Source organism: Ambystoma mexicanum, chromosome 7q (assembly GCF_040938575.1).
Source record: "Ambystoma mexicanum isolate Mex_15411 chromosome 7q, UKY_AmexF1_1, whole genome shotgun sequence".
In the NCBI taxonomy this organism is placed as follows: Eukaryota; Metazoa; Chordata; class Amphibia; order Caudata; family Ambystomatidae; genus Ambystoma; species Ambystoma mexicanum.
Genome location: NC_090941.1, coordinates 1,103,258,095 through 1,103,285,330, shown reverse-complemented (window position 1 = coordinate 1,103,285,330; position 27,236 = coordinate 1,103,258,095). Strand labels below are relative to the sequence as shown.

At 47.0% G+C, this 27,236-nt stretch overlaps 1 protein-coding gene across 2 annotated transcripts in view; it reads right to left on the bottom strand.

Annotated features, from left to right (window-relative positions):
* RRP8 (ribosomal RNA processing 8) overlaps nt 1-27,236 on the bottom strand; it is a 290,217-nt gene that overhangs the window by 168,344 nt on the left and 94,637 nt on the right. For both annotated transcript variants that reach the window (XM_069640472.1, XM_069640471.1), the window contains one exon: nt 22,636-22,945. In XM_069640472.1, coding sequence (XP_069496573.1) covers nt 22,636-22,945 — 310 coding nt within the window. The remainder of the gene's footprint in view (nt 1-22,635; nt 22,946-27,236) is intronic.

Genomic DNA, 27,236 nt, shown 5'->3' with positions numbered 1-27,236 from the left:
GGTGCCCCTGTGTGCGATTTCGGCAGATAGAGGCAGTGACAATTGAGGTGCAGTGACTTGAGACGTGGACTACAGCACACCGGGCAAGGCCTGAGTCGGATAAAGAGAAAGAGCGAGGCAGGGGCACTCCCCCTGGCAAAGCAAGATGTGCGGCTCTGCTATTTGATCGAACTGAGGGCCGTTTGTGGACACGTGCAATACCACCAGCTGAGGGTGAGGAGACTAATGTAATTGCTGAGTATACTACCGCTACTTGGAGGGGGACGCAATGAAGTTGTTAAGGAGATTTATAAGCACTTTTTGCTGGACTTCTGGACCTTTATCTTTAAATCCTGAATACATTGGGCCTTTTTCGACTCATTCATTCTTGTGGGCTCTGTCTTTTGGAACTCTATTCTTTGTATCCTACCTATACTATGGATGGAGTCTGTCTGCTTCATAGCTCAAAGTCATTATATTTTCATACTGCAGCATTTCATGGGCAGTGTTGCCGGGGACCCTTATGGTCCTCCTTTGAGATTCATTTTCTATATCCTCAAGTAACTACTGTTCTTAAGGATACTTCATATACGTTAGAGCCTGAGAGATTGGCACACACCACCTTATGTGGATCCCCCTCATCTCTGCTATTGTGACTTTTGAGTCACAGTCTCCTAGTTATGGCTGGTGGCAGTGGACGATTTCTACCAACTATTGTGTAATTTCATTACCGCAGACTATGTCCATAGCCACAGTATTGCACAATAGTAATATAATACTCCCTTCTTTTTTCGCCATTACTAGCATGGTTCATTCTGGGAGTGGGAGGTCAGTGTGTGCGTTTTGCCTTTGGCGGGAACCCTTGGGTGAACACGGCTAGGCTCCAGTGTGTCTGGGCAGGCAGAAAGTGAGGGAGGAGTTTTCCACCCCCTGTCATTTGTCTGCCAGAGGGCCTGAATAGGACCAGCTCCCACATGGTGTTTTGGCTGTCCTGATTGGACAGCCAAACACCCCTTTCTGTAAAATGCTGAGAGAGATTGCAGAGGAGTGTGTGCTGGACTGTACAGAAGGTGAGGTTTCTGGAGTGAAAAGCAGGTCGACCACAGGAAGCTGAAGTAACCAAGGAATATGACCAGAGACGCCTGCAGACCCTTTGCAACACAGTGAAGTGGCCACTGCTGTCCCGACCCTGTGTTTTGTGCGACAGAGGAGATCTGAAGATGACTCCTTCCCTTTGGCTGGCGAGAACTGTTAGGGAGAATTCTCAGAAATGTGCCAATTCCCTTCACCTTATAGACCCCCCAGCAACTTTACTGGATTTTGAGGACTTGATTTTTTTCACCCTGGAGAGAGCGAGACCCTTTTCCCCCACTCTAGCATGTATTTTAATGTGATTTTTAACTGTTTCTTTTGGTTGTGGAGTCTGACAAACTCCATAGGCATCATCTTTACATTGTGTCACACAGCACCTTCAGTGCAGTGGCACAGGGAAGTCCTTCAGATTTCCCAAAGGTTTGAATACCTTCTCTTGGTTAAATTACTTTTTCCAAGAGCAGTAAAATGAAATTGACTTTACTTACATTTGTAACTTTCTGGACCCAGCACACACTATCTTACAATACAGTGCTGGAGGGGTTATCTAGTATCACCTCTGTCTTGCTGCTCATGTAACATTTGTATGCTACCTTTTCCTCACTGAATGGCTGGTGGCAGTGGTTTACTTTAAACTACTGTGGTGTGCATTTACCGCAGACTGCGTTCGCAGCTGCAGTAAAGCACCCAAGGGTGCCATTTTTGTCAAAATGGCCCCGGTCTTTTTTTGACATTTCTTTGTGGAAATGTCCTTCTTGAAAGCTTTGGTCCCATTGTTCGCTTTGCCTTTGGCGGGATTCACGAGTGAAGCCTGCCTCTGGCTCCAGGGTGTCTGGGGTAGGCAGGAAGTGAGGGAGGTGTCCGAAACTCCCTGTGCTTAGTCTCCTAGGAGACCCAAATGCACTCTGTGGTGATTGCCCAGCTGACTGTCCGGCAAGGAAAGCAACCCTGCTGGGTGACTGACCGCTAAACTGGAATGAATGTGAGAGAACTGAATAAAAGGCAAGGCTTTTGGCTTGGAAGGCAGATCGACCACTGGACGAAGGAAATGAAGAAGAACTTGAAGAGGACACCTGCTGCAACTCCTGGACCGTTGGTTTGCCCTGTGAAGCCGTGCTGCTGTCCGGAAACTCCACATTCGTATCGACAGAGAAGCTCCTGCAAGGACGACTTCTCTCATTGAGTTGGTGGGGCCAGTCAACTCCAAAGTAAGCCACCTGGACATCAATCTCGGTGCTGGTTGAATTTCCACAGAGTTGCTGCTGGAAACCGTATAGCCAGGGAGAGGAACATCAGATTGTGTGCGTTACTTTTAAGCTGGCCTAGAGCTCCAGGAAGATCCTCTGGACTCCCAGGAAGCGGGACTGACCGAGCCTGAGCTCTCTCAGAGTGCGGGACCCCAGAAGCAAGTAAAGTCCATCTCGACAGCCAGGAACCGCAGTGTTGCTATTTGCGGTAGACGAGAGGAGCCGAAACACTGAACAGCCACTGAATTGAAGATTGCCGGTTGCGAGCGATGAATGTCCCATTGCAGTGCAGGAGTCCTCAGAAGTCCTCCCTCTTGTCCCCACAACTGAGGCCCAGGAACAGTGAGATCTGCAGAGCTGCACAGGAACAGAAGTCATCTATCTACTGAGTTAGCGATATTAAGAGTGTGCATATCATTAAGTGTATTTGAGTGTTACTATTATATTGCTCTCTTCTGAAGGCGGCTTATTCTAACTGACTGATAAATTAATAATTGTTTATTCAACAAACCTTGAGTGTAAGAGTGTATTTGAATACTTGTAACTGTAAATCTCTGTGTAACTCCACTACAGCTCACAAGTAACCCCTCTCGAGATAAGCCTGGCTGCTCAACAAGCTACCAAAACTGTGTAGTACAAGCTTTTACCAAAAGTTGGGTTTCCTATACCTGTAGTCAGAGTTGTTTGTAGTGTTCCCAAAGGGTACTGCATACAAACTTTGCCTAACAGGAACAACCAGTCCCAAGACGAACTTTGAAATGAGCCATCGCCCAAAGTCCTAGGAGTTTCCAGAGCTGCAGAACCCCAATACCAGGAGACCCGATGCCGATTCCTAGTGCATCGTTGTGGAAAATCCGAATCCGTCCGTCCAAATCTTTGCCAAGTCCTCAAGGACACTTCAGAGATTTGAACCAACTCGCCCAGACCACCTCAGAGTGCACGACTGCAGGAAGCAAAGAAGATTGAATGGGCGACTCGCGTCCTTTGTTGGTGCTGCAGAAAAAGCGCCAAAACCGCAGAATGAACCAAGAAGTTGTTGAACGTCGTGCCCCAGGTCTTCCTTCGAGACTGCTGCTGAGAGATCCCATCCATTGTCCTACCTTCAGTCATTAGACCAAGCAATCTGGAGGTCGGGTCCAGAGCTGCAACATCCTGGAACATCCAGCATGAACATTTTCTTTTAACCTAAGGTACTGTGGGGAAAAAGGTATTACTTACCCGATTCCAGAAAGTCGGTCCAGAATGTTGGAGTGCAACGCAGAGGTATCCAGGGCAACATCCTCCGACTCAAGCCGCTGCTTGTATCCGTTTAGAGTCCTTTCTCAGGGTCTCCAACATTGGATAAGCCTTCTCGTATCTTCTTCCTTAGAGACTAGAAGGTATCCACAGTAACGTTTGATTTCTTCTGCTTTGCAAGACTTTAAACCCAATACAAACTACTGTTTCTACTAGGTTTGTGTTTTTGACTTTAAATGACTTACTGTGCTGCAAAACTGCCTCTAGAGAGCCTGAAGCTCTACTAGGATAGCACTAACCAACTGTTTACCTCCCCAAAAATCACCATCCTATATTTGCATGCACACTAAATACAATTACTGTATTCTTTTCTGGATGCGCGGTATTACCGATATAACTGTCAAACTCCTTGCGATCAGCAACTACCAACTAAGAAGTGCCTATTTGAAAATATTGAAACGTTTACCTATGTGTGATGATTTAATGTGCTAAGTATTTAACAGGAACTCCTGTGTAAATATAATATATATATATTTGAATATACATTTAAGTGTAAGTTTTTCCTTGATGCACTTGATTTACTGGGTCCAGTGTACTTACCTACAGCTCACATCTTCCTCTTAAGATAAGTCTGACTGCTCTGCCTCTCTACCAAGGTCCTGATACTAAGAGTTGAGGATCTACAAACCACTGGATAGTTTACTAAAGTCTTACTATTAGTAGGGCTTTAGGAAAACTCCCCTACCGGAAGCGAGCAGCCTCGGAACGTTCCTGTGGTGCTGACCAGCGGACGCCAGTTGCCATAATTGCAGTGGGTGAAAAGGCATTTACTGGGAGGCACCCTGTGACCTTCAGGCATACAGAGAGCACTGACTTTCTGACCAGAGCGAAACACTGTGCGGCAGCTCAGTGATTGCTGGCGAGGCGCCCGCAAGATTGGTTGTCTCCCAGTGGAGCGAGGTCAGGCACCAAAGCGGACTACAACCTGACTTTATTGTAAAACTTCAACTTGATATCTTATATCAAGCTTTTGTTACATTTCGAAAATAAATTCTTCTCTTTCCTAAAAAGAGCCAAAATCAGTTTTGACAGACAAAGTTGGACTATGATGATACAAGGACACAGAGAGAAAACACAAGCTGTTTTGACATGTCCTTCGGTTACTCATGAAGTTCATTTAGGGACTGACTTTAAGACTTCATCAAAGAAGTTGATTAAATTACAGGAGAGCTCGATGTTGTGACCTGCTACAACGTGTTCCCACCAATCGTCGGACACAGATTTGTGGTTTAAATTCACTTAGATGCACTTCACGAAGATCAGTCAACATTGGGCATGCAGTCGCTAGGTGCTTTAGGGTCTCGAGTTCTGTTGATTTTCAAAATCGGCAAGTGTTGTCGACTGTTTCTTTATTCTTACGCAGCCAAAGCATTTCATTTGTGTTTAGAGCGTTCAATCTGAATCTTAGAAACTGTGCCCTATAATGACGAGATGGACAGTTCGTGATATATTTTGGTTGACAATGTAGTTTAAGCAAACTTCTGGAAGTAGCCAAGGTAGATTTAAGAGCTAAACGGCTGCTATAAATTGTAATCCAATCCTATATTGCTAGCTTCTTTTTAGCGTGTTGTGGGCGAAGGATTAGCTCTTCTTCCGATATACTTGCTTCATCCATAATTTCTTTTAATTGGAGTTTCCATACATGGATAAGGGAATTGTCGACTGATTCTTTTCCCGTCTCGAAGATGTTGTATGCCGGGATGGAGGAACCGAGTTGCATTTTACGTAAGGTAGACAGAGATTTCCAGACAATTGTCATGTAGATTGAGTTCAAGGCTAGCTCATATCTCAAAGCTGACAGAGATGTAGTTAGGAAGGCCCAGAACACGCCTCCAGAATTTTCCTTCCAATTTATGCCATAGGTTGTGATTGACATTCAAGGCTGCTTCGCCGCCAAAAGTAAGTGTTGGAATTACTTTTTGAAGGTAAAACATTACTACGGGAACGATGGAAAATTTCCCATAGTCCTTGTTAATTTTGGCAGCTTGGAGACTCAGAATTTTTATTTTGTCCACCAAATCGCTAGTCCAGGCAGCTTTGCTGATCGAGTCGTTAACCATTACACCTAGGTAACGGATTGACTTGACGACATTTAGGGCCTTTTTTTCTATGCACCATCGGAAGGACCTGTCCTCTGACAGGATTCGTCCGATGTACATGATTTTTGTTTTCTCTGCATTTAGGCACAATCCGTTAGCAGTTAGAAACTCATGCAGGCGAGAAAGAAGATGTTGGAGGGCAATTTGTGTTTGGTCAACCAACACTATGTCGTCTGCATAGACCAGGTGGTTAACAAAAGATCCATTTAGCTTGGGAGGAAAGCAATGGACAGACTTTAGCCACTCCGGTAAACCAGCTATAAAAAGTTTAAAAACATCTGCTGCAAGGGGACAGCCTTGTTTGACGCCTTTCAATGTTCTTATTGAGTCCGTGAGGTCGCCTTGTGAGTTTACTCTTATTTGAATGGAAGTGTTAGAGTGCAGGGCGATGATGGGATCTAACAGGTGATCTGGACATTGCCAAGAGCGTAGTTTTGCCCATAGTTTGCTGCGGTTCATGGCATCGAATGCTTGTCGAAGATCAACAAATGCAAAGAAGATTCTTTTTTTCGCATCCATTGCTGACAACTTTAGAATTGACAAGATTGTGAGATTCACATCAGGCCCTACAGGTTTCGTAAAGCCTGTTTGACGGCAATCAAATTTACCAGCTGAGAGTGCCCAATTCACCAGCTGTTGGCGCAAGAAGGATCCAAAAATGTTTCCGATGGTATTGAGAAGGCAATCGGGCAATCCTCTCGTGTTCCATGACAGTAGGATTAAGTCTTGTTGTACAGCGTTGACTCATTGTTATTTTCGTGGTCCATTTGGGAATCTTCTCACGTTGTTAGCCCTTCTTTCAAGTAACTGATGTGTGGCAGCATCCAGAATGTCAGGTGATGAAGCTAGAGATTGGCGCAGGGCTGAACGCTGAGCGGCTCTGTGTCTATCATCTTGATCGAGATTTGCCTTGAAGGATGGAACGGATCGCGTGGCAGACGGTTCGAGAGTGAGATCAAAACCGTAAAGCAAGAGATCCTCGTTTGCATGGAGTAGCATATTTTTCACTGCAGCCGATGAAATGTGAAGAAGAACTTGATCGGAAGACATTTCAGTTAAGTATTACACAATTTTGATGTTGTCTGATGAAATAGCTCGCAATGGTGGAATACAAGCAAATAAATTTAGAATATTTGCTCGATTTAAATAAACTTCATTGCCATCCGAATGAATGTTTTGAAGACAAAGTTTCCACTTACAGGATGGATTCTCGAGGTTGACAGGTCCGGAAACTCGCTGAGCTGGAGGCAAAGGCTATTTTAACTGATTCAAGGATTTAGCTTTGAGAATAGAGGTTGCTGAGGATCCTTCTTGATTGGAGGAGAAAGTTGTCGTGCATTGGGACCCGATTACGGTATCTTTAGGCTTTTGCTTGCCTCCAAGCTCCTCATCATCGGTGACCTGCTTGATTTAACAGCTTGTGCTTCAAAGAGAGCATTGGTGGAGCTGTCAAGGTCAACCGAGTAGGTCGATAGATTGCATAAATCAATGGAAGAATCTGAGGTGACATTTCCAGTGGAGGTGTCGTTCGATGCTATGTGCCGACGTTTTGCTGGAATCCTTGAAGGTCTCAGTGGAGCACCTGTTGTCCTCAATGATGCGTTGGTGGCAATGATTTTCGCAGAAGTTGTGTGAACTGGTCGAATAAACAAACTTGTCTTCTTTGGAGTCGTTATATTTCTTATGAATTTTTTTACCTTTTGTTGTGTTGGTTTCGTGGGGATACTTTTTTTTCTGGATTGCTGTGCTTGTTTTCCAGATGTTTTTTTCAAATTAATTTCAAGACTTGTAGAGATAGTTTTTGCCGGGCCTTTAAATATATTGAAAGAGTTCACTGACTTGGAGATTGGAGCAGGTACACTTTCTTGAGTCGGGATCTCATTTGATGTGAGACGACTCGCATGCGGCGCTAGACCACGAGCGTTCAAGTTAGGATCCAAATCCTCATGAGAGGAAGCCGTGGAGCTCACTATTGGGTCAGGCTGGACCAGCTCTTTGGCAGTTGTGGCAGGATCAACCAAAGATTGAGGATGTTTGGTTCCAAGTGAATTATCTCGTGTATTAGAGGATCCCCGCGGGGAGATAGTTGCATTTTTTCGCATCCATTTCACTGAGTCCAGCAAGCCCTCCATTAAGGAGTCATTTTGGCAGTGATGACGTGCAGCTAGATCGCTCAGCCTATCTTGCCATCTCGCCGCATTTTCAGCATTGGACTCCATTTGAACTTGCAGGAAACTTGAGAAATGTTCAAGTTTGTCGATTTTTGTCATTAAGTTAGAGATTGCCGCGCCTTGATCGCTTATAGTCCCTATTAGAGATTCAAAGATTTTTGTGACCGGGGCTAGGGCAACAGCAGAAGCAGCTAGGACATTGTTATGTATCTGTGAGAGCGCTTCAGTTGAAATGCCAAGCGGTTGAGGCGCTAAATCATGGACTGACGAAGAGCAAACTGAGTTATCCAAATTGTAGTGCGGATTGAAAGTAGAGAAATTTTTAGCATAATTTGTCGATTGAATTTCTTCACTGAACTGCAGCAGCGTGGGATGCGGGGTACTAGCATTCGCCATGGAATTGTCACACAAAGGAGGTATGGTGGAGGTACGTTTTGCCTTGAGCTCGGCGACTCTTTGCAGGCGACTGGCTCGAGCAATCGCACTCCGGTCGCGATGAATAGGAGGTGGATTGGATTCATGCCGGAATGAGGATCGGAGCGGTAGACATGCTCAATGAGTCCACCTTAGCCGCTCTGTATACTAACAAGTCTGTTTCGCAGTCGAGCATGCTCGAGGGCTGTTCGCCATTGGCGGCTCGAATACAGAGATTGGTGGCAGAGGCACTCGAGGAACAGGGATTTTCAGACTGGACTGCTGAGGCGGCAGAATGAACGGTAGGCAGAGCGGGTGGAATTAGAACAACCGATAACGAGCATCGCTCGTCGAGAAGCGACAAAACTGGATGCGGTAAAGTGATAGTAGCCACAATCGTTGAAGTCATTCGCAGCCAAAAGTGCGCGTCCAGAGGCTGACCGGCCCCCGCATATCTGTATATTACACTGCGAACAGTGTAATATACAGAGTACCCAAGGAGGTCCTGATAAGAATACATCGGGACTAGCAAAAGGCTGTGTAAATATATTAAAGAGGAGAAAACCTGGAAGGAGAGTATACCTGGTATCCTAACAAGATACAGACTAACATCCACGTTGTATACCAGCTGTGTTGTTGATCAAGAGAAACTTAAGGAACCAAAACTTTCGAATATAAAACAGAGTGAAGAGTAATTCAGGGGAAGGGAACCAGTGGAACAAGGAACTCTATCCTTCTGGAACTTTGTGTTGGAGTTGCACATTTCCTTTTTTAACATTTGTACACTACTAAAAGCTAAAGGCATTTTCCATTTTCACCTTAGATTTGATTTTTAGAATGTGAGGGCCAGAAAAGTACTTTGGACACAGGACGTTTTGCTTTGGACATTCCGGCATTGACAGACCCTTAGTTTTGGTTTTAGGTAGGAAAATCGATATTTTCCCTGCATCGCTGTTCAGAGAGTTTATCTCTACATTGGCCCTGTGGGTAACCAAATTTATAAATCGCTCCTTCTAAGAGTCTAATGTACCGGAAAATATCAAAGAGGCGTGGTTCATGCCTGTTGAAAAAAAAGACAACCTGGACCCAGAAGCTGGAAACTACCGGCCCATAACAAATGGCCCTTTTATGCTAAAAATGTTGGGCAAAATAGCTTATATGCAGTACCAGGCATTCGTGGAAAATAACAAGATCTTAGCTGCCCAGCAATCCGGCTTTCGGCCGAATCATGTGACGGAGTGTTTGGTTGGACCTCATCAGTAGTGTGGAGCTGTGCCTCTCTAAGAATAGTGAGCAAGGGGTCCACGTCTGGATTCCCCTAGTAACTTAGGGTGAGACCCAAAGTTACTTAAAATATGTAAATAACAAGAGTGGTCCTGCTCACAGTTCTCAGAGCTCTGTCTCTCTGACACAGAGTCCGCTAGTGTGTTTAGTATCCCTGGAACATGTTAGGTGGACAGGGCCATCCTTCGTCTGAGTGTTCACTTCCATAATTTCTGTGCCAGTTTGGACAGATTTGGAGAGTGTGTACCTCCTTTTATGTTGACATAGAACATCACGGTTGTGCCGTCTGTTAGGACTTGTACCGACATGTTCGTTAGATGTTCCTCGAATGCTTGTAGGGCTTTGAGGACTAATAACTCCGGAACATTTATGTGTTTCTGTGCAGTCATTTGTGACCACAGGCCGTGTGCTGTGTGGTGAAGGTAGTGGGCCCCCCACCCGGAAAGGGATGCGTCTGTAGTGACGACCGCTTGTGCTTCCGGTTCGTGGAACCACCAGCGTAAGTTCTGAACCAGTGTTGGTGAACCACTAGATCGTCCCACTGACCACTTTCCTGAGACCATTGTTTCGCCAACCATTCCTGCATTGGTCGCATGCACAGGCGCGCATGGGGGACTAGGTAAATGCATGATGCCATCATACCCAGCAGGCGCATTGCTTTCCGTACGCTTATCCGGAGACCGGCTTGATACTGGGGTATTTGCCAAAGCATATTTTGCACTCCTTCCGTGGTTGGGTAGGCTAAGCCTGTCTTTGTATCTAATACAGCTCCTAGGAACTGTTTTGTTGTGTTTGGTATTAGACTTCACTTTTTCTTGTTTATTGAGAAACCCAATTGGAAGGGAAGGTCTATTGTCCTTTACGTGTTTGTCTTGCAAAGCTGGTATTTTTCTCCCGTGATCAGCCAGTCGTCTAGGTAAGGGTACACTGGGATTGACTCCCTGAGTAGGTGCGTGCCACCACCGCCAGTACTTTGGTGAACACCCTTGGAGCTGAGGCTATAACGAAGGGCAGTACCTTGAACTGATGGTGTTGGTCTGCTATTTTGAATCGCAAGAATCTTCTGTGCGCTGGGAACATTGAGATATGAAAATATGCATCTTTCATGACCAATGTTGCCATGTAATCCCACCTTTTTAATAGAGGAATTACTTCTTGTAGCGTTGTCATGCAAAATTCTTGTGGTTTTACAAATTTGTTTGCAAGGCGCAGGTCTAGTACCGGGCGCATGGTCAGATCTTTCTTTGGAACAAGGAAGTACATTGAATAAATACCCTTGTTTACCCCCTTTGTGTGGCACAAGCTCGATGGCGTCCTTGAGGAGTAGAGCTTTCACCTCTTCTAGCAGGATAGGTTGTTCTTCCTACAATGGTTTCTTTTGGCGTGGGGGGAGGTTTGACGGTCTTCCTTGAAGCTCTATACAATAACCCCCATTCACCGTTGATAACACCCATTTGTCCGATGTTATAGCCTCCCCTGCGTGGGTATATTCGTCCCCCGACTGGGAAGGCATGGGAGGGGACCCGTAGTGGGGCGTCTTTGCTTAGAGGGTGTCCCTCCACCTCTGGTGGGGGAACCCCTCCCTCTTCCGCGAGCCCTGCACTGACCCCTGGGGTAACCCTGGGTGGCTTATCGATTTGTATTCCAAGAGGAACCTTGGTTTTGGTTGTATCCTGTTCCTGTTTGCGCTCTTGGTCCCATAAAGCGACGAAAATTACTACCACCTCTTTGTGGTTGTCTATTAGTCAGTTGACCAAGTGATTTGAGGGTCTCATATTCATCCTTGGCAGACTTGAGGGAGTCTTCAACTTCAACTGCCTTCCCAAATAATATGTTTTGCTTCACTGGCGTATTTAGTAGGGTTGCTTGAGTCAAGTTTAAACCCTGATTGTCTAAGCCAGGCATATTGTTTTAAAATGGTGGCTTCAGCAATAACACGTCCCGCGTTGTCAGCTGCGTCAAAGTTATTCTTTAAGAGGACGCCTGCTGTAGCTCTGCCTTCTGCAGCCAGAAGGGAGAGTTTTGCTTTCAGTGGATCTGGCACGGACTCTGCTAGTGCCTTTACCTCATCCCAATTTGTGCAGTCATAGCTGGATAGCAAGGTGGAGTTGTTTGCTATATGTGCCTGGCATGCTGCAGTGGATGCCATCTTCCTCCCCATGGCATATAATTTTTTGCTCTCCTTGTACGGAGGGGCCTCGGAGGAGGACAAGGGGGTACCAGCTCGTTTGCGGGTGGTGGTAACGACCAGAGAGTAGGGTCAAAGATGTCCCCTTATGTATGGGGGGACGGAAGTTGCAGGTCTGAAGAACTTTTCGATCCTAGGGTTTACTGTCCTGGTATCGTTAGATTGTTCTAGGGAAGGTTGGATCCTTCTTTGGACCGATTTGAGCAGAGGGATGAACTTTGCCGGTTGTTTATCGGCTAACATATTTTCAGCAAAGTCTTTGTCCTGTTGGACGTCGAAATGCTCTGCCGCCCTTATGGCTGGTTATCAACCGGGGAGTCTAGTAGGACAGGCTCTTGCGGGACTGGAGAGTCCATTGCAAAAACTACAGACTCAGTCTTCCTGGTCTTGGTCGTCCTTTTCCCTGTCGTCGTAACCACTGATGTCCCTCTAAGGGGGTTCACTCTCCTCTAAGTATTCCTCATCCCCTACATCCTGATCATAAAGATCATAGGAGACACGAGGAGTCTTGTGTGGTGGTTCAACCGCCAATTCTATGGTGGGGAGAGATCTCTTTTTATAGGGTACACCCGATGCCTGTGACAGAGGTTGTAGGTGTTATGTTGGAACTAGACACCTGTGTAGTGAGAGGCGTGGTGTTCAAGTTCTGCAGAATCTGAGGATGTTTATCAAAGAAATTTGCTAGGCGAGTCATGACTCAGTCAATGTCGTCTGCAGACCATTTGGCCGAACTGGGTATTACCATTGTGGGGATAAAGGGGGTATGTTCCTCTTCTTCCTCAAGATGTATAGCGTCAGGCTGATGTCTCTCTTCAGACTGTCCTGTATTATCCTGAAAGGGCATACTTTTATGTTGGCCAGAAGGTTTTTTAATTTTCCCCTTGTCAAATGAGTCCCTTTCTCTAGAGGAACTGGATCTGTCCATCTCCTTATGGTCCCTGCTCTTAGAAGATGATTTTTTTGGAGCTCGGGGTCGAAGAGGTGGTTAAGGACTCCTCCCTGGAGTTGTCCCCAGATGTAGGCCGAACTTCAACCGCAGGGATGGCTTGCGCAGCGTCTTTCGCCATCGTATGGCCAGATGGGGAGTATCGAGTCGGGTGACTTTGGTTTTGACGGGCTTGTCATGCGGCGGTCGCTCGGAGAGCCCAGAGGACAAAGGATCAGATCTGCCCTTCACTCTGTGTGCGACCTTAATTGCATCGCTGTGGGTGTTTGTGGGGGAGTGTGGTGCCCTTGCCGCGGGGTGTCTTCCCCATAAGAGGATCGCTGGCCTAGGGTTGGGGGCTAGCACTGGGGTACGATGGGGTACCCCGTCACCCTCGCCGTCTGAATGGACGGCACCGCTGTCATTGTTGGATGCCTCTTCGAGGTCTATGGAGGCCTCGGCTACATTGCGTGATGAGCCCAACATTGTGTTCGCCTGTCCTTGAGGGTTTTCGGTCGGAGTAGTTTACACGTCTGACAATGCACCTCGTCGTGGTCTCTGTTTAAGGAGAGGTTACAGACCCTATGCTTGTCGACCCACGTGAACTTCCTATTACAAGAGGGGCAGAACTTAAAAGGAGTACACTCCATAAGGTATGTAGGCAGCTGGGCGACTATGGTAAAAAGTGGGAATATACATGTTTATGTCCACCCCCCCACTCTCCCTACTGTAAAGACGAGGCCGAAAGGGCCTTCCAAGGCCGGGCCTTCCAAGGCCGGGTGGCGTTGTGGAAGTCTTCGTCCGACGGTCAGCTTCAGAGTCTTCTTCGATCTAGTTGCCTCTTCCCAGTTGTAAAGGTATGTGGATGTGGTACAGTAGAGGGGAAGTGAAGGCAAAAGGACTTACAATACCCTACGAAGGTCTGGGGAGGGTAGGACTCATTCTCAACTGGGAAAAGGGGATACCATGTCTCACCTGCAGACTTCCTCTGCCCACTCCCGAAGGTCCCTCCACCCAAGTGATCATCCCTCGCATCTCCACCCCCAGGGTCAGGATCCAAGAGCGATGGGCTTTCCATGGCCACCTGAGAGGAAGATCCAAAGGGGAGTAGATGGGAGGATGCCCTCAGGTTCCTCACAGAGGGAGTCATCCTCCTGGTTAAACTTAGCTTATTGGAACTGTTCTAAGAAGATACTGGGTTCTTATTATCGGGAGGGAGTCATCCTCTTGGGATGTTTGGTTTGGAGAAACTGCTTTGAAGAAAGACTATTGTTCGTTTTTTTTTCCTTTCATCAGGAGGAGGGAGTCATCCGCCTGATCATCTTTAGTTTAGGTTATGTTTAAAGTGATAGGGACAGAGTAGGAGTTTGGGACAGACAGATTTGAGCTATCCTGAGAACGAGCACCCGCGTTTTAGTTATTAGGCAGGGTTACCCATTTAGAATAGGGTCAGTTAAGTTCTTTGAATATCATGAATACAATTCCTGACAATGCCACCTCTGTGTCCGACTCCTACTACTGACAACCTCTTACAGAGAGCTGGACGAAGGCCAAACAACAATACGGCCAAAGAACAAGTGAAATTACCGTTGTAAGGCCCTTTTCGGGCACTAGCCATGTTTAGTAGTAATACGTGGTAAACGTGAATGTGCATACCAAAAAATAATGCAAAAAAATGTAACTGCTGCCACTAGCTTTTCTTTAGGCACATATAACCAAAACTCTTTTGTGTAAAAAACTAGGGTGCTATCAAATGATCCCCTTGCACTGCATTGTAACATGCTGGGTGCAATGTTAAAAATACAAGAATTTAAAAGAGAAACAATGCTTTTGCAGTACTAATAGTCTGAAGGACTGATCCGTTTAACCAATAATATGTGAACAAAAGGCAGGGTAAGTCAAGTGGAAGGCTGGCTACACTTCCCTTAAAAAAAATCAGGACGGGATCAAAAACAAAGCAACAAGAATGGAGTTCCATGAGGGGGCGTGGCCAGCGGGCACGGCATGGAGACGTGATTTCTCACTGCTCACGGGCCGCCAGCAGAATCCTGCAAAATCCTGATGAAAACCATGAGTAGGGAAGCATAAAACGACACCTACCAGAAGCGCGAATCCGCGGCTACAGATCGCTGAAATTGGAAAGGGAATCGGCGGAGAGATCCAGGGAAATCTGTCTGGGTAAAATACAGCGACCGGCATTGAAACAGATTCAAGATGGCCACTGGGCGCCGAGAGGGAAGAAACACCGCACATCCTGAAACTTACCGAGGCCGGCAGAGTGGAGGCGACACAACGGAACTCTGGCGTTGAGGTGAACGCCTCTGAGTTCGGCAGTGGTAAATGTGAACTGACTCCTCCGCTGCACGCCACTTTCGGAAAGGCGGCCACCGGGCGTCCGAAGAAGGAACTAATAACCTTGGGAGCAGACAGAGCGGATGAAAGGCACGGGTGACCAGGCACAGGGCTGATCGCATCGGACGGGTGCGCGCTGATCTCCCCGCCACGCATCACAACCGGAGGGTGAGGACGGAGATCGAGGACGACTCCGAGAGGGAAAGGCTGCCCCTGACGGCGGGCTGTGACGCAGTCCCCCGACCTCCGCTCCACGAAGGAAACAAGTACCCGCGGGCGCTCCGTATAACGTTGAGCGCCTGCTGAACAACAGCCGACGTGAACACAACCGAGGCGGTAAGGAGAGAGGGAGGCGGGGAGTACGCATCAGTTATCGGTGCGGACGACAGACCAGCGGCAAAGAAACCCCCCCCCCACCGCTCGCCTAACCACAAAAACAAGTAAATAAGAACTGTCGCATGGGGGGGGAAGAGGGGAAGGTGAGCCCACACCTACAACAGAGAGCCTCCATAAACGCCCCAAAACCACCAGGTGAGAAGGCGCCTAACGGAGTTGGCAAACCCAAGCAGAAACACACGGAATGCAAAGGGGGAGAAGCACGCTTAAGGGCTGGATAGACAGGTCCAGTGAGCGATAAGGAATCAAGCAAAGATAGAACTCCCTCGCAATCCTGACAATTGGACAAGATACCCCTAACTAGCCCCCAAAGCCTAGGAGCTGAATCAATCCCCACAAGCAATCCAATGCAATAGGTCTGACTACAAGGGGGCTAGAGGAGAGTACAGTACGAACCTGTCATCACCCCAACAGACAGAGGTACGCATAGCTGCATGAGCCGAGCCAGCCACGATAAGTCGAATGCATTGAAGTGAGATATTAAATAAACAGAAGCACAGCCACACTGACGAACAACACGGCTGGGACACTAACCTCTCCACAAACCACAGGCAGCACAGAGTGAACTAATCTCACACTCTGAACTGCGACACTAAATCCTGTACCCTGCAAGGTGGTAACGAGTCGACACAATCGCTGTAATGGGCAAAGAAAAGACCAAGAAAGCACCCAATCAAAGTACAATGGAGCAATACACTACCTCCACCCCAGCTCAAACAACGGAGCCAAACATGCCTGAAGAAACTCAAAACCCGGATGAGAATATATCCCTAAGGGATGTGATGAATGCCATCTCCAACTCGCGAGCGTCCATGGAAGTCAAAATGGATGGCATCAGCGCAGAGGTCTCCCTACTGCGCCACGATCTACAAAAGCTCTCATCCCGCACTGGAGAGGCTGAGACCCGAATATCAGTTGCGGAGGATGAATTGAGAGGAATGGGCCAGCAAATGAACAGGGCACTGGAACGAATTAAGGTACTGGAGACCAGAGTAGAGGAGGGAGAAGGCAGATCAAGGAGAAACAATATTCGTATTCTTGGCCTGCCCGAAAAGACTGAGGGGGGAAGCATGGAAATCTTCTTGGAACAATGGCTTGCCGACCTATTTGAACCCGGAGCCCTGTCAAAATTATTCTCGATAGAAAGAGCACACCGAGTACCGACGAGCAAACCGACACCTGGGGGACAACCCCGAACAGTAATAGCAAAGATCCTTAACTACAGGGACCGAGATGCAATATTACAGATGGCAAGGGCAAAGGGTGAAATAACATACAACGGCTCCAGGATTGGCTTCTTTCCAGACTTCACAAGAGAGGTACGGAAAATGAGGCAATCCTTCGACCCTCTCAAAAAACGACTCCTAACACTGAACGTGAAATATGGTCTACTGTTCCCAGCTCAGCTGAAGATATATCACAATGGCACGACCATACACTTCACTGACCCCAAAGAAGCATGGACCTGGGCAGAAAGGAATCTGGAGGGGGACTGGAATCCACGCAAACGCCGTGAACCAAAAAGAAATAGACCACGACTAAATGAACCACCAGAAAGACCACAGCATCCAGAAATGGACGCTATACCACAAGCAGTAAACGACTGAATAGAAAGCTGAATGAATAACGAAAACACACATAGCATGAAACTAAGTAAACTTAGCCTGCTGTATAATGTAACCGATAAATGAATGCTGGCGGCCCACAAACCAGCACGACACAACCCCCCCCCCACAACTGTTAGTGCACGTCAAGGTATCACAATACCGAAGAACGCAACGCACTAAAAATTTGTTAGTTTGGTTAGATGTTTTATTCAAAGGGCGACAGATGCTTCAGTTGGGGATGGAGTATAGGGAGGGGGAGTTGGATGTTACACAGGTATTCATCAGACATCTGGCACGATAGGGTTACAGCAACCGTAGCAGACACGAAGACTAAAAAAAGAAAAAAGAGCACATCTGCAAATAACACTGAATCCAGGGAATGATGGCGGCAACAAGAAATAATGCAAGAAAACTAACATTCATGACGTGGAATGTGAATGGCATGGGAAACAGTATAAAGAGAAGACTAATAATGCAATATGTGAATCGGCAAGACCCAGACATAAAATTGCTCACCGAAACCCATCTAGCGGGCACAAACTGCCAATTCTTCAAGAGAACAAAATATAAGAAGGCAGTTCATGCGGGGTTCTCTATGGGCTCGAGAGGAGTGCTCATATTGATAAACAAAAGAACACCGATAGACATAACCAAAGTAACTCAAGATCCGGGAGGACGATATGTCTTCGTGCAAGGCACATTGTGGAACCAAACAATAGCCATACTGGCGGTCTATTCACCTCCGACACTCATGACAGCCTTAACTGAGGAAATTATACCAATAATAGCAAATAATCCGGCAGATACACTAGTAATCGGCGGAGACTTCAATGAGGTCATGAACATTAGTGAAGACCGCACGCATACAAGAGGCAGAAATCCGGCATTGCCAACTAAGCTTGCTACCTTCACGTCAGCACTGGGCCCGAGGGATGCGTGGAGAGACCTTCACCCAACAGAGAAACAGTTCTCTTTCCACTCGGGTGCGCATGCGTCAATGTCCAGGCTGGACTACTTCTTCCTCCCCAGTAATAACATACATAAAGTAGTAGAAGCGACCCTCCATCCCCGAGGAATCTCAGATCACTCCCCACTCACAATACTGATTGAGACAGAGAGACCACGGCCTCCACCGACGTGGCGAATGAATGCATACTACCTGGGCTTCCCGGAACTGATAAAAAAAATCCAGGAAGCAACTGCAACATACTTCGAATTGAACCAAGACACAGTGAACGATGCAGGGATAGTGTGGGAAGCATACAAGGCAACTCTGAGGGGTGAAATCCTAAGCTGGACAACGGCACACAAAAAAGCGCATCAGCAGGATGTGAAAGCTGCAGAGGCAGAGGTGACACGAGCGGAGGCAAACTTCACGCTCACAGGAGCGATAAGAGACAACACGACCTTACAGGCGGCACAGAAGAAACTACATAATGTTGCACTGACATGTGCACAACAAGCCCACAGAACGGTGCGAGCCAAAATATATGAAACAGGGGATAAAGCCGGCAGGATGCTAGCATGGCTGGAGAGGAGAGAGGAGAAACACCTACAAGTGCGCCGGATACACACCACAAACAATGATTGGGCCTCAACGGACTCAGACATAGCAGAGGCCTTTGCAACCTACTACGAAACATTATATACCCCACCGACGACTTTGCCGGACGCCACCATTCTAGACTCAGTGACCATCCCAGCTCTAAATGAAACCCAGAGGCTGGATCTGGAAGCTGCAATAACAGAGGAGGAGCTGACGACAGCCATTTCACAGCTACAGAATGGGAAAACTCCGGGGCCAAATGGCCTTCCAGTGGAAATCTGGAAGAAAATTGGCACCGGAAACATAGCGCCACACATGCTCAAAATGTTCCTGCAGGCAAAGGAGAAATGTATCCTTCCGCCAGATCTAAGAAAAGCCAGCATAGTAGTAATACACAAAGAAGGCAAAACTCCAGACGCATGCGGCTCGTATCGCCCAATATCTCTCATCAACACAGAAGCTAAAATATTGGCCAAAATACTAGCGGGCAGATTGCAAACGGTGATAACCTCCCTGGTCCATCCGGACCAATGCGGCTTTATGCCACAAAGATCCACACGAATGAATATACGTAGACTCCACTCTGCCATTGAAAGATCGACCGCTCTGCAGGACCCATTAGCAGTACTTGCCATTGACTTTGAGAAGGCCTTCGACTCGGTCCACTGGGAGGCCCTGTGGTTTATCATGGGCAGAATGGGGTTCGGAGAGCAATTCATAAACTGGGTCAAACTCCTATACAATGCCCCAATTGCAGAAATCAGGGTCAACGGCTGGACCTCACGACCCATAAAACTTGGGAAGGGCACCAGGCAGGGATGTCCCCTCTCAGCAATGCTGTTTGCACTTGCGATTGAACCATTGGCGATAATGTTAAGAGAGTCCATAAATTGGAAAGGGTTCCACTGGGCACAGGACTGGGAAGACAAGGTGTCCCTATATGCAGACGATCTCCTAATTTATCTCAGTGACCCAGTGGTCTCCTGGCCCATTGTAACCAATACACTAAGCACATATGGAACCTTTAGTGGGTTAAAAGTAAACTATGATAAATCTCTGATCTTTCCAATAAAGGGTATTGATACAGTGGCCTTAACTGCTAGCCCGTACAAGATAGAGAACGAGCAGTTGCGATATCTGGGGATACAAATCTCAACTGACCTAAAACAGTATATAGGACGAAACCTACACCCAGTAAGAGATAGATTTGTAAATGATGTCAGGCACTGGATGGCCCTCCCGCTCACCCTACTGGGAAGAGCTGCTTTATTCAAGATGCTGGCCCTACCCCGGTTTCTATACGCCTTGCAGAATACACCAATACACATTCCCCAAATAGAATTTCACAAAATAAATGGAACACTTAGGAAACTCCTCTGGGGAGGGGGCCACCCACGAATTGCTCTCGGAACCCTTCAGCGCTCAGTGTGGGAGGGAGGAATTGGACTGCCACACCTGCAGACGTATTACTGGGCTGCCCAAATGTCGGTGGTGGATGATAGCCTGCACGCTGACCCAATGATGCCACACAACAGAGCAGACGCCCGAAAGAACCATGGAGTCACCCCACTAGAAAGTCTATACCAAAAGAAAACCCGACAAGTCACACCCACAATGATGGCTCAGAAAACGCAGGTTTGGACAGATGCACATAAACACCTGGGATGGGAGGGAAAGCTCACACTGAAGCAACCCTTATGGTGGAATAAGCACCTCCCGGAACTTACAGGCATTCCCAAATGGACATCCTGGGAGGAGGCGGGGATAAAAACACTAGAAGATCTGATACAAGATGGTGAAATCAAGACATTCCAAGACCTGAAAGATGAATTCAAACTTCCCAACACGGAACACTTCCACTACTTGCAAATAAGGCATGCACTCAATTCAAGCGAAATAGATCTCACAAACGTGCCAGAATGCACCCCGATTGAGAGAAACGTGGTGATGGAACGAATTGGGCACAAAGTAACAACCACAATGTACAATGCCATCAACTAGTTTGCCACGAAAGAACTCACAGGCCTTAAAGAAAAATGGGAAAGGGATGTGGGGCAAATACAGGCAGAGGACTGGACATTGGCACTGATGCACCCCCGAGAATCAGCAATCTCAGCTAGAATCAGACTGGTGCAACTAAAAATCCTACATAGGATTTACTATCCTAGAGAGGCCTTGCATCAATGGGGAAGAGCGATGGATCCGAACTGCTTAAGATGTCACCGTCTGAAAGGAACCTTCTTCCACATCCTGTGGGAATGCCCGAAGATACAGGACTTCTGGCAACAATGCTGTGATAGGCTCACAACAGTACTTAACCGTGATATACCGATGGACCCCAAACTCCTGATACTGGGAATAGACTCGGATATAGAACTATCCAGATACGAAAAGCTCATGTTTGCAACAACCACGAGTCTTGCGAAGAGAAACATAGCTCAACTGTGGGGCTCGCCCACGCCACCACAATACGCCAAATGGGTGGCCGACGTGGACATGTGCATCCCGATGGAATCGAGGGTGTACACCACAAGAGGATGTCCAGAGAAAGTGGCCAAGGTATGGAGTAAATGGGAGGACAATTGAGGGCAAGCAAAGAATAGACAAGAGACACCGAGTGCCGTACAACGAACTATTTTGAGCTACTGAAACGCTATCAAGTAACTCTAGATGTAGCACTGCTGTACTATATGTAAATCTAATCCAAATGCCGGGATGAGATGAATACCTGTATGTTTATATGTTTAAATGTTTAAATGTTTAAAGAATTGTGTAATGACTAAATGTCGGCTACCTCTTGGTGCCGTGTTTGTTTATGTCCAAAAAACAATAAAAAATATTATACCAAAAAAAGAATGGAGTTCCATAGGAAACTATGGAGGGGTTGTTGCAAAAAGCAAATCTTTCCTAATACCAATCAAGGATGGTTGCCACATTCAAATCTTCCCAGACAAACTATCGGGAGATGGATTAAGTAGTGGATACCAGACACCCATTTAAATATACGGCTAGATCTAGTAACAGCAGCCTTAAGCTACAAACCCAGAGTCTCTGGAAGGCTATGACCACATTTGGCACATACTGGTTTCCAAGCTTACAAGTAAAGGCAGCCTCTTTGTGTAGTCTCACAGGACTCCTAAGGCTAGGTCGCCATTTCAATGGGAAACCGCAGAGAAGACGACTTTAGTCCTGAAAAGGTCAAAATTGTTGCAAAAGCATGCAATCTTTTAAAAATGAACTAGGTGCTTTCACAATGAACAGAACAGGGGGGCGGGGGGAGACTAGAGGTCACCACCTGGCACACCCTACCCGCACAGTCATAACACTCGAGCGTTAGTAGGCAACTTACTAGCCAGAAAGTGAGTGGGGGGCGGGGGGCAGGGGGTGGGGGGGAGAACATGGTCAGTGAATCATTAAGGCAAGTTAAAAAAAAAAAAAAAAAACACAACTCCAATAATAGTCACTGTCTAAGACTTTCGACATGCCGCTTGAAAAACTGACAGATGAAAGTAAATGTGGTGAACTGGTGATATTCAGTCTGTTGAAGCAGATGTGTTTTCTTTTTAAGGAGTGGCACAAATGCTGTTGCAGGAGGGAGAATGTGGAAATGGGTTTCCTGCCAGTAAAATGCCCCAAGAAACCACACAGAAATCACAGAAAGAAGCTTCTACTTTTTGGATAAGTTGTTTCTAGCCAAGATATCTTGAGGTCTAATTCACTCCGCTCATGCTTTCTAATATAGCAAGAGAAACAGGATGCATGCCACCATGTCTTGAATACAATCAGGCCTTTCCTGGCAATTCTTCACTGTGATATACATGCAAAAGTGTATCAGCACTTTGGCCCTTTCCCCCTTAGGAACTGAGGGGTTAAATGTAGTCTAGAAGAATGAGATCACCCTTCCCAGAAACATGAAAGAAGGGCGCTTCCAAGATACACTATTTAAAACTCTGCTGGTCTTTATTCTCATCCGATAGATGCCAGTGAACTCAGGGCTATAATGCATGCCTCAAATAGAAATCAGGTCTTCCGCACTTACCCCCTGCAGGCTTCCGTTTCAAGGTCACTTCGGATGAATCTGGCCCATTACCGTTTCTCTTTTCTGCGAGTCTCTGTGGTTCGGATCCAGAGCGATCAGAGTTCAGACCCTGCTTCCTTCTCTTGCTCCTCTTCTTTTTGCGTCTGGTTTTCACAGGAGCCGTCTCTGCTGTGCTGTCCTCAGACTCCGAGGAGTGCTTTACTGGCTGGGCCTCATGGAAATCCTGCCTAGTCTTGGAGGTGCCCTCCAGGACACGCAGTGTCTCCAGTAGATGCTTGGTGGTCTTTTTACGCCCTGCACCAGGAGAGACCTGTTAAGAACATGGTAGTCAGTACAGTCTGCTGGAAAGGGCAGTATATAAACAAAGACAAAACCTATGCAACCTAACATTGTTTCGAGAATATCTGTGCCCTCTGAAGGCATCATGAGTCAGACAGCAGGTTCAAGTTCTCAACAGAGTTTTATTTTACTTAAAAGGCAGGGTGGACAAATGCCTAACTTGCCCTATGCTCAGGTGGGATTTCCCTACCTAATGACAACTAAGGATAGTCTTTGTCAGAAAGTCCAAAGTAAAACCTCTGTCTGTGTCCAAAACCAATACTTGCCCTCACAACTGACTTTACAATGTGTAGGGAGGTCAGCATCAAAAAGGAAGTGTTCAAAGTTCCTTCTAGTTCATAGGCTTGCAGTCAGCTCCCCTTCCTCAAGTTCAAAGTAAATCATCAAATACAGAGGTTCCCTTCGCCAAGAGTTCAAATCTTCCAGTTTCAAAACAAAAACACAGGTTTTTACAAGTTTTCTTTCTCCAAAAGTTCAAATCCTCTAGCTTTCCAAACACTAAACTTAAATATCACTACAAGGTCTTTGCACAACACAAGTTTCTTTATAGGTGGTTTCAGCGGCTTTTCCCATTCAGCGGAACACAGTCTTGGCGCAGTTGTCGGATGACACGGTCCACCCATTACAGTACACACAACCGGTACCCTTCATATACTGCTTTTCCTTTGACACTAGTCCACTGCTTCTCCTAAGCAGTAAGCTTTGCCTCAGCCACATGTGTCGCACTTTCCCGACACTGTATTGTGACTGATGTAACCACCTTGCACATGTTACACCTTCTTATGTTTCCTTGACTCTTGCCAATGCTGGTTTACTTATAATATACAGTTTTGTGCACTTTCTTGGTTGTGACCAGTGTTGCATTTCTCATATCCTGCCTTCAACTCTTTGTGCTCTCTTGGCTTTGCTAGCACTTGTTTCAGTAAATGCAGTTCATTATTTCAATGCAGTTCAAAACATTCCCTTCAGTAAAGTTCACAATTTTTCTTTCACTTCTTTCCAGATGCCAGAGTGCTTCCAACTTGCTTTCAATTCTTGCAATATTGCAAAAAAGCCTTGCTTTCATTTAGATCAGTATTCAAAATACTTGTCATCTGCTTTAACTTGCGTTTGGTTTTCAAAATGTCTTGCTTTCATTTCATTTTGATCACCGCCTGCTCCCCCCTTTCTAGTTTTACTCACTGGTCGACTTACGGCTCATTGCGAGGTCTTTTGCCGTCATGGGATCCTGTTTCTCTGTGCGGTCGCTCGTGTCTACTCCCGGTGGTCTTCGTGTGGGTCATGCACACCCAGCAATGCTTCCACTGCAAAGCGGAATACATACAACAGCTTCCCTCGGTCTTGTCGTGCCTCCTTCCCATTGCTTGCCACCGGCCTCCAGCTTCTTGTGCCACCGCTTTCCGCTGCATACACTCTTCACGGGTCTCCAGTGCTCTTCCTGCCACGCTGCCACTTCGGAGAGGTTTCCCGCAGCTGACATTTGGGAGTTCCAACTTTTAAAGCTCCTGTCTCCATTTTCATTACAAAAAGGACTAAACCACTCAACAGCAAAGCGGCAGTCCTGCTTTGCTCATTGTCCTCCTCCTCGTCCCAGCACTTGGTTGGAGCCGATAATTGTTGGCTTTCAGAAAAGGAGTATGTGTTGGCCTAGTTTTCCTTTTTTGTCCCAGTACCATATTGATGCAATTTGGGGAATACTTTAGGGCAGAGGTTTCCAAACAGTCGATCGCGAGCTATCAGTAACTCGCCTGAGCCTCTTCAGTCACCCGCGCTGGAATTACTGAAAAATAAACACTTTGAGGTGAAATTGTTTTCTGGTGAGTTTTGCTGCTACTCCATGTTCAGGATTCCAACGATGGTCTTCCCGCTTGCAGGCGGGGAGCTTGGCTGCTGTGCCACATGGAGCTGCTTGTAAATATGCTGACAGATGTCAGTATCACGTTCTGCTTCTGTGGCCACCTGTAGTACCACAGATAGCCTTGCGCGCCCCCATGACACAGCCAGGAATCAGAAAGCTTGGTAGTTGTGCAGATGACACTTAATGCCTTTAGGGCTACCGTGAACACCATTTCAGTTCAGGATGGGAGAGGGAGCAGGAGATGCGGATGGGACAGATGGGAATGGCAGGTAAGACCTTTCATGTGAATGGTGGGCTTTTTTTTTTATTTGGGAACTTGCCTCGTGCAGACAAGCACACGATACAGTGGATGTTGTACTCTTTGCTGTCTTAGCCTGATCTTGTCAAACTGTCTCTGGTCTGCATGTAGTATATTTTATAAAGTTAATTACACCAGCAATGATTGACTCCTGGGTTTCAAAGTTGTTCCCTTCCGTTGGGGTTGCCTCCCAATCCGCTTTCTTGCAGAGCTTTAAACAATGAAACATGGTGTGGTGCAGCTGAAGCTGCTGCTTCACGCTACACTTTTTATACAGGAGAATAAAAGTTCACGGCTTCTGAAAGACTGGTTTATAAAGCTTTTTCCAGGGAAATGGGGCTTACTGTTTGGAATGGGCATTCCTGCACATGCTGTTGTAAAATTCTACCTTCAGCCTCCAGTGGATAAGGGCTTTGAGAAAAGTACTGTTGCAAAACCTGCTCAAAGGACACTGATCTCAAACTGTCAGTGCAGTCAAAGGTCTTAGCAATGGTTAGTCCTAGATTTGGCAAACATGCTGATCCTGACGCAAGTCCATACTTCAAGGGTCATGGCATGGCACAGTTTTGTGTGGTTCTTACCAAAGGCAGTGTATACCTTCCTGTCCCACCAGTCTCTTGCATGTAAAATGCACAATAGCTGCCCTGGCACATACTAACACCAGACCCCATTGCACCTGGCCTTCCACATTGCACCTGGCCATCCAGGAAATCCTCCCCTCTAGCTATGCCCCTCAATAGCACACGTGAGCCTGGTTTCTGGTGTGCCAAGGATGTGGTCTTGATGGGTTTACCCCCTAAATATTTATTGCGGGGGGAGACTGAATGCAGTTAGTGTGCGTTCGGCCTGGTACAAAAGGTTGTATCCTGGGGGGAGGCGGTGTATCCCCACTACCCTAGTTCAGGATTCTGGGCTGCAGGGGTGTCCCCTTCATACATTGTATACTACCCTTACTGCCCCCCAACACCCCACACTGATTCCTGACTGTATCTGCTATTCAGTCATGGTGCATCTCCATCTCTGCCTCAAAGTCTGCAAGACTGAGGTCCTTCTCGTTGGGAACCCTGCTTTCCCCTCACTCTGGCTGACCTCTTTGGGCCTTCACCCTCTTGTGATGCAACAAAACAAAAAAAACCCGGAGTGATGTTCCACTCCACACATCAGACCTTGCCAAGAAGGCCCACTTCGAGCTGTACCTCACAGGTATTTTCCCTTTTCTCACCTCTGGAATGGCCTCCCTGTCTCCTGCTGCCTTGAGCAGGACCACAGGTTCCGGAAACTCCTCGACCAATCTTTTCTCCTCCCCTCTACCCTGTTAACCTGACCTTGCTCTGTCTGCGGACTGGCTGCCTGATTGCCCCAAGTCTTACAGGACTCCCGGTCCAACTTGCAAACACTTTAGTGTAGGTGCATAATAAATCCATCCAACTGTACCATTTAGTGTGCTCCTTGGCATCGCACTTTATTGTGTCTAGGCTCTAATTTGCCAAATCTGTTTTTATGGTTGACTGCATTCTAGCAGCACATCAAAAAGACAGACTCGTCAATTTGTGGCCAGTGGCATTGCTAGAGGGGGGATGGGGGGGCTGGGGCCCCCCTGTTAAACCCTGTGCCCCCCCTTTGTGCCCCCTCACCAAAGACGAGCAGTGACCATGTTCTCCCCCTACATTTGTCTGTGCCCCCCCTACTTTTGTCTTTGGCCCCCTCTGTGCCCCTCCTTAATTTGATTCCTGGGTACGCCACTGCTCGTGGCATGTAAAAAAAAAAAAAAAACTAGCAGCGGGTGTCTGGCTTCTCCCCAACCCTTAACACCATCCACCCCTTCACTCTCCAAAAACACGCACATCTTAACCCACCGTCCTCTAGGGGTCGTCACCCACTTTAGGCTCATTTTCATCATCCCAGCTAAGCCAAACCTGCCACCCTGTTCCTCCCGCACAAACAGTCATGGCTGCTGTCCTACCTTCTCCCGGAGGAAAGAAAGGCCATAGGACACTTTAGATGTGGAGGCGCATCAAAAGCTGTACGAGGTGCGCTGAGTTTCCATGTGTTTATTATCACCCATCTCCCCCCACCATTCACTTTTTTTGGAAACATTATGGGCAA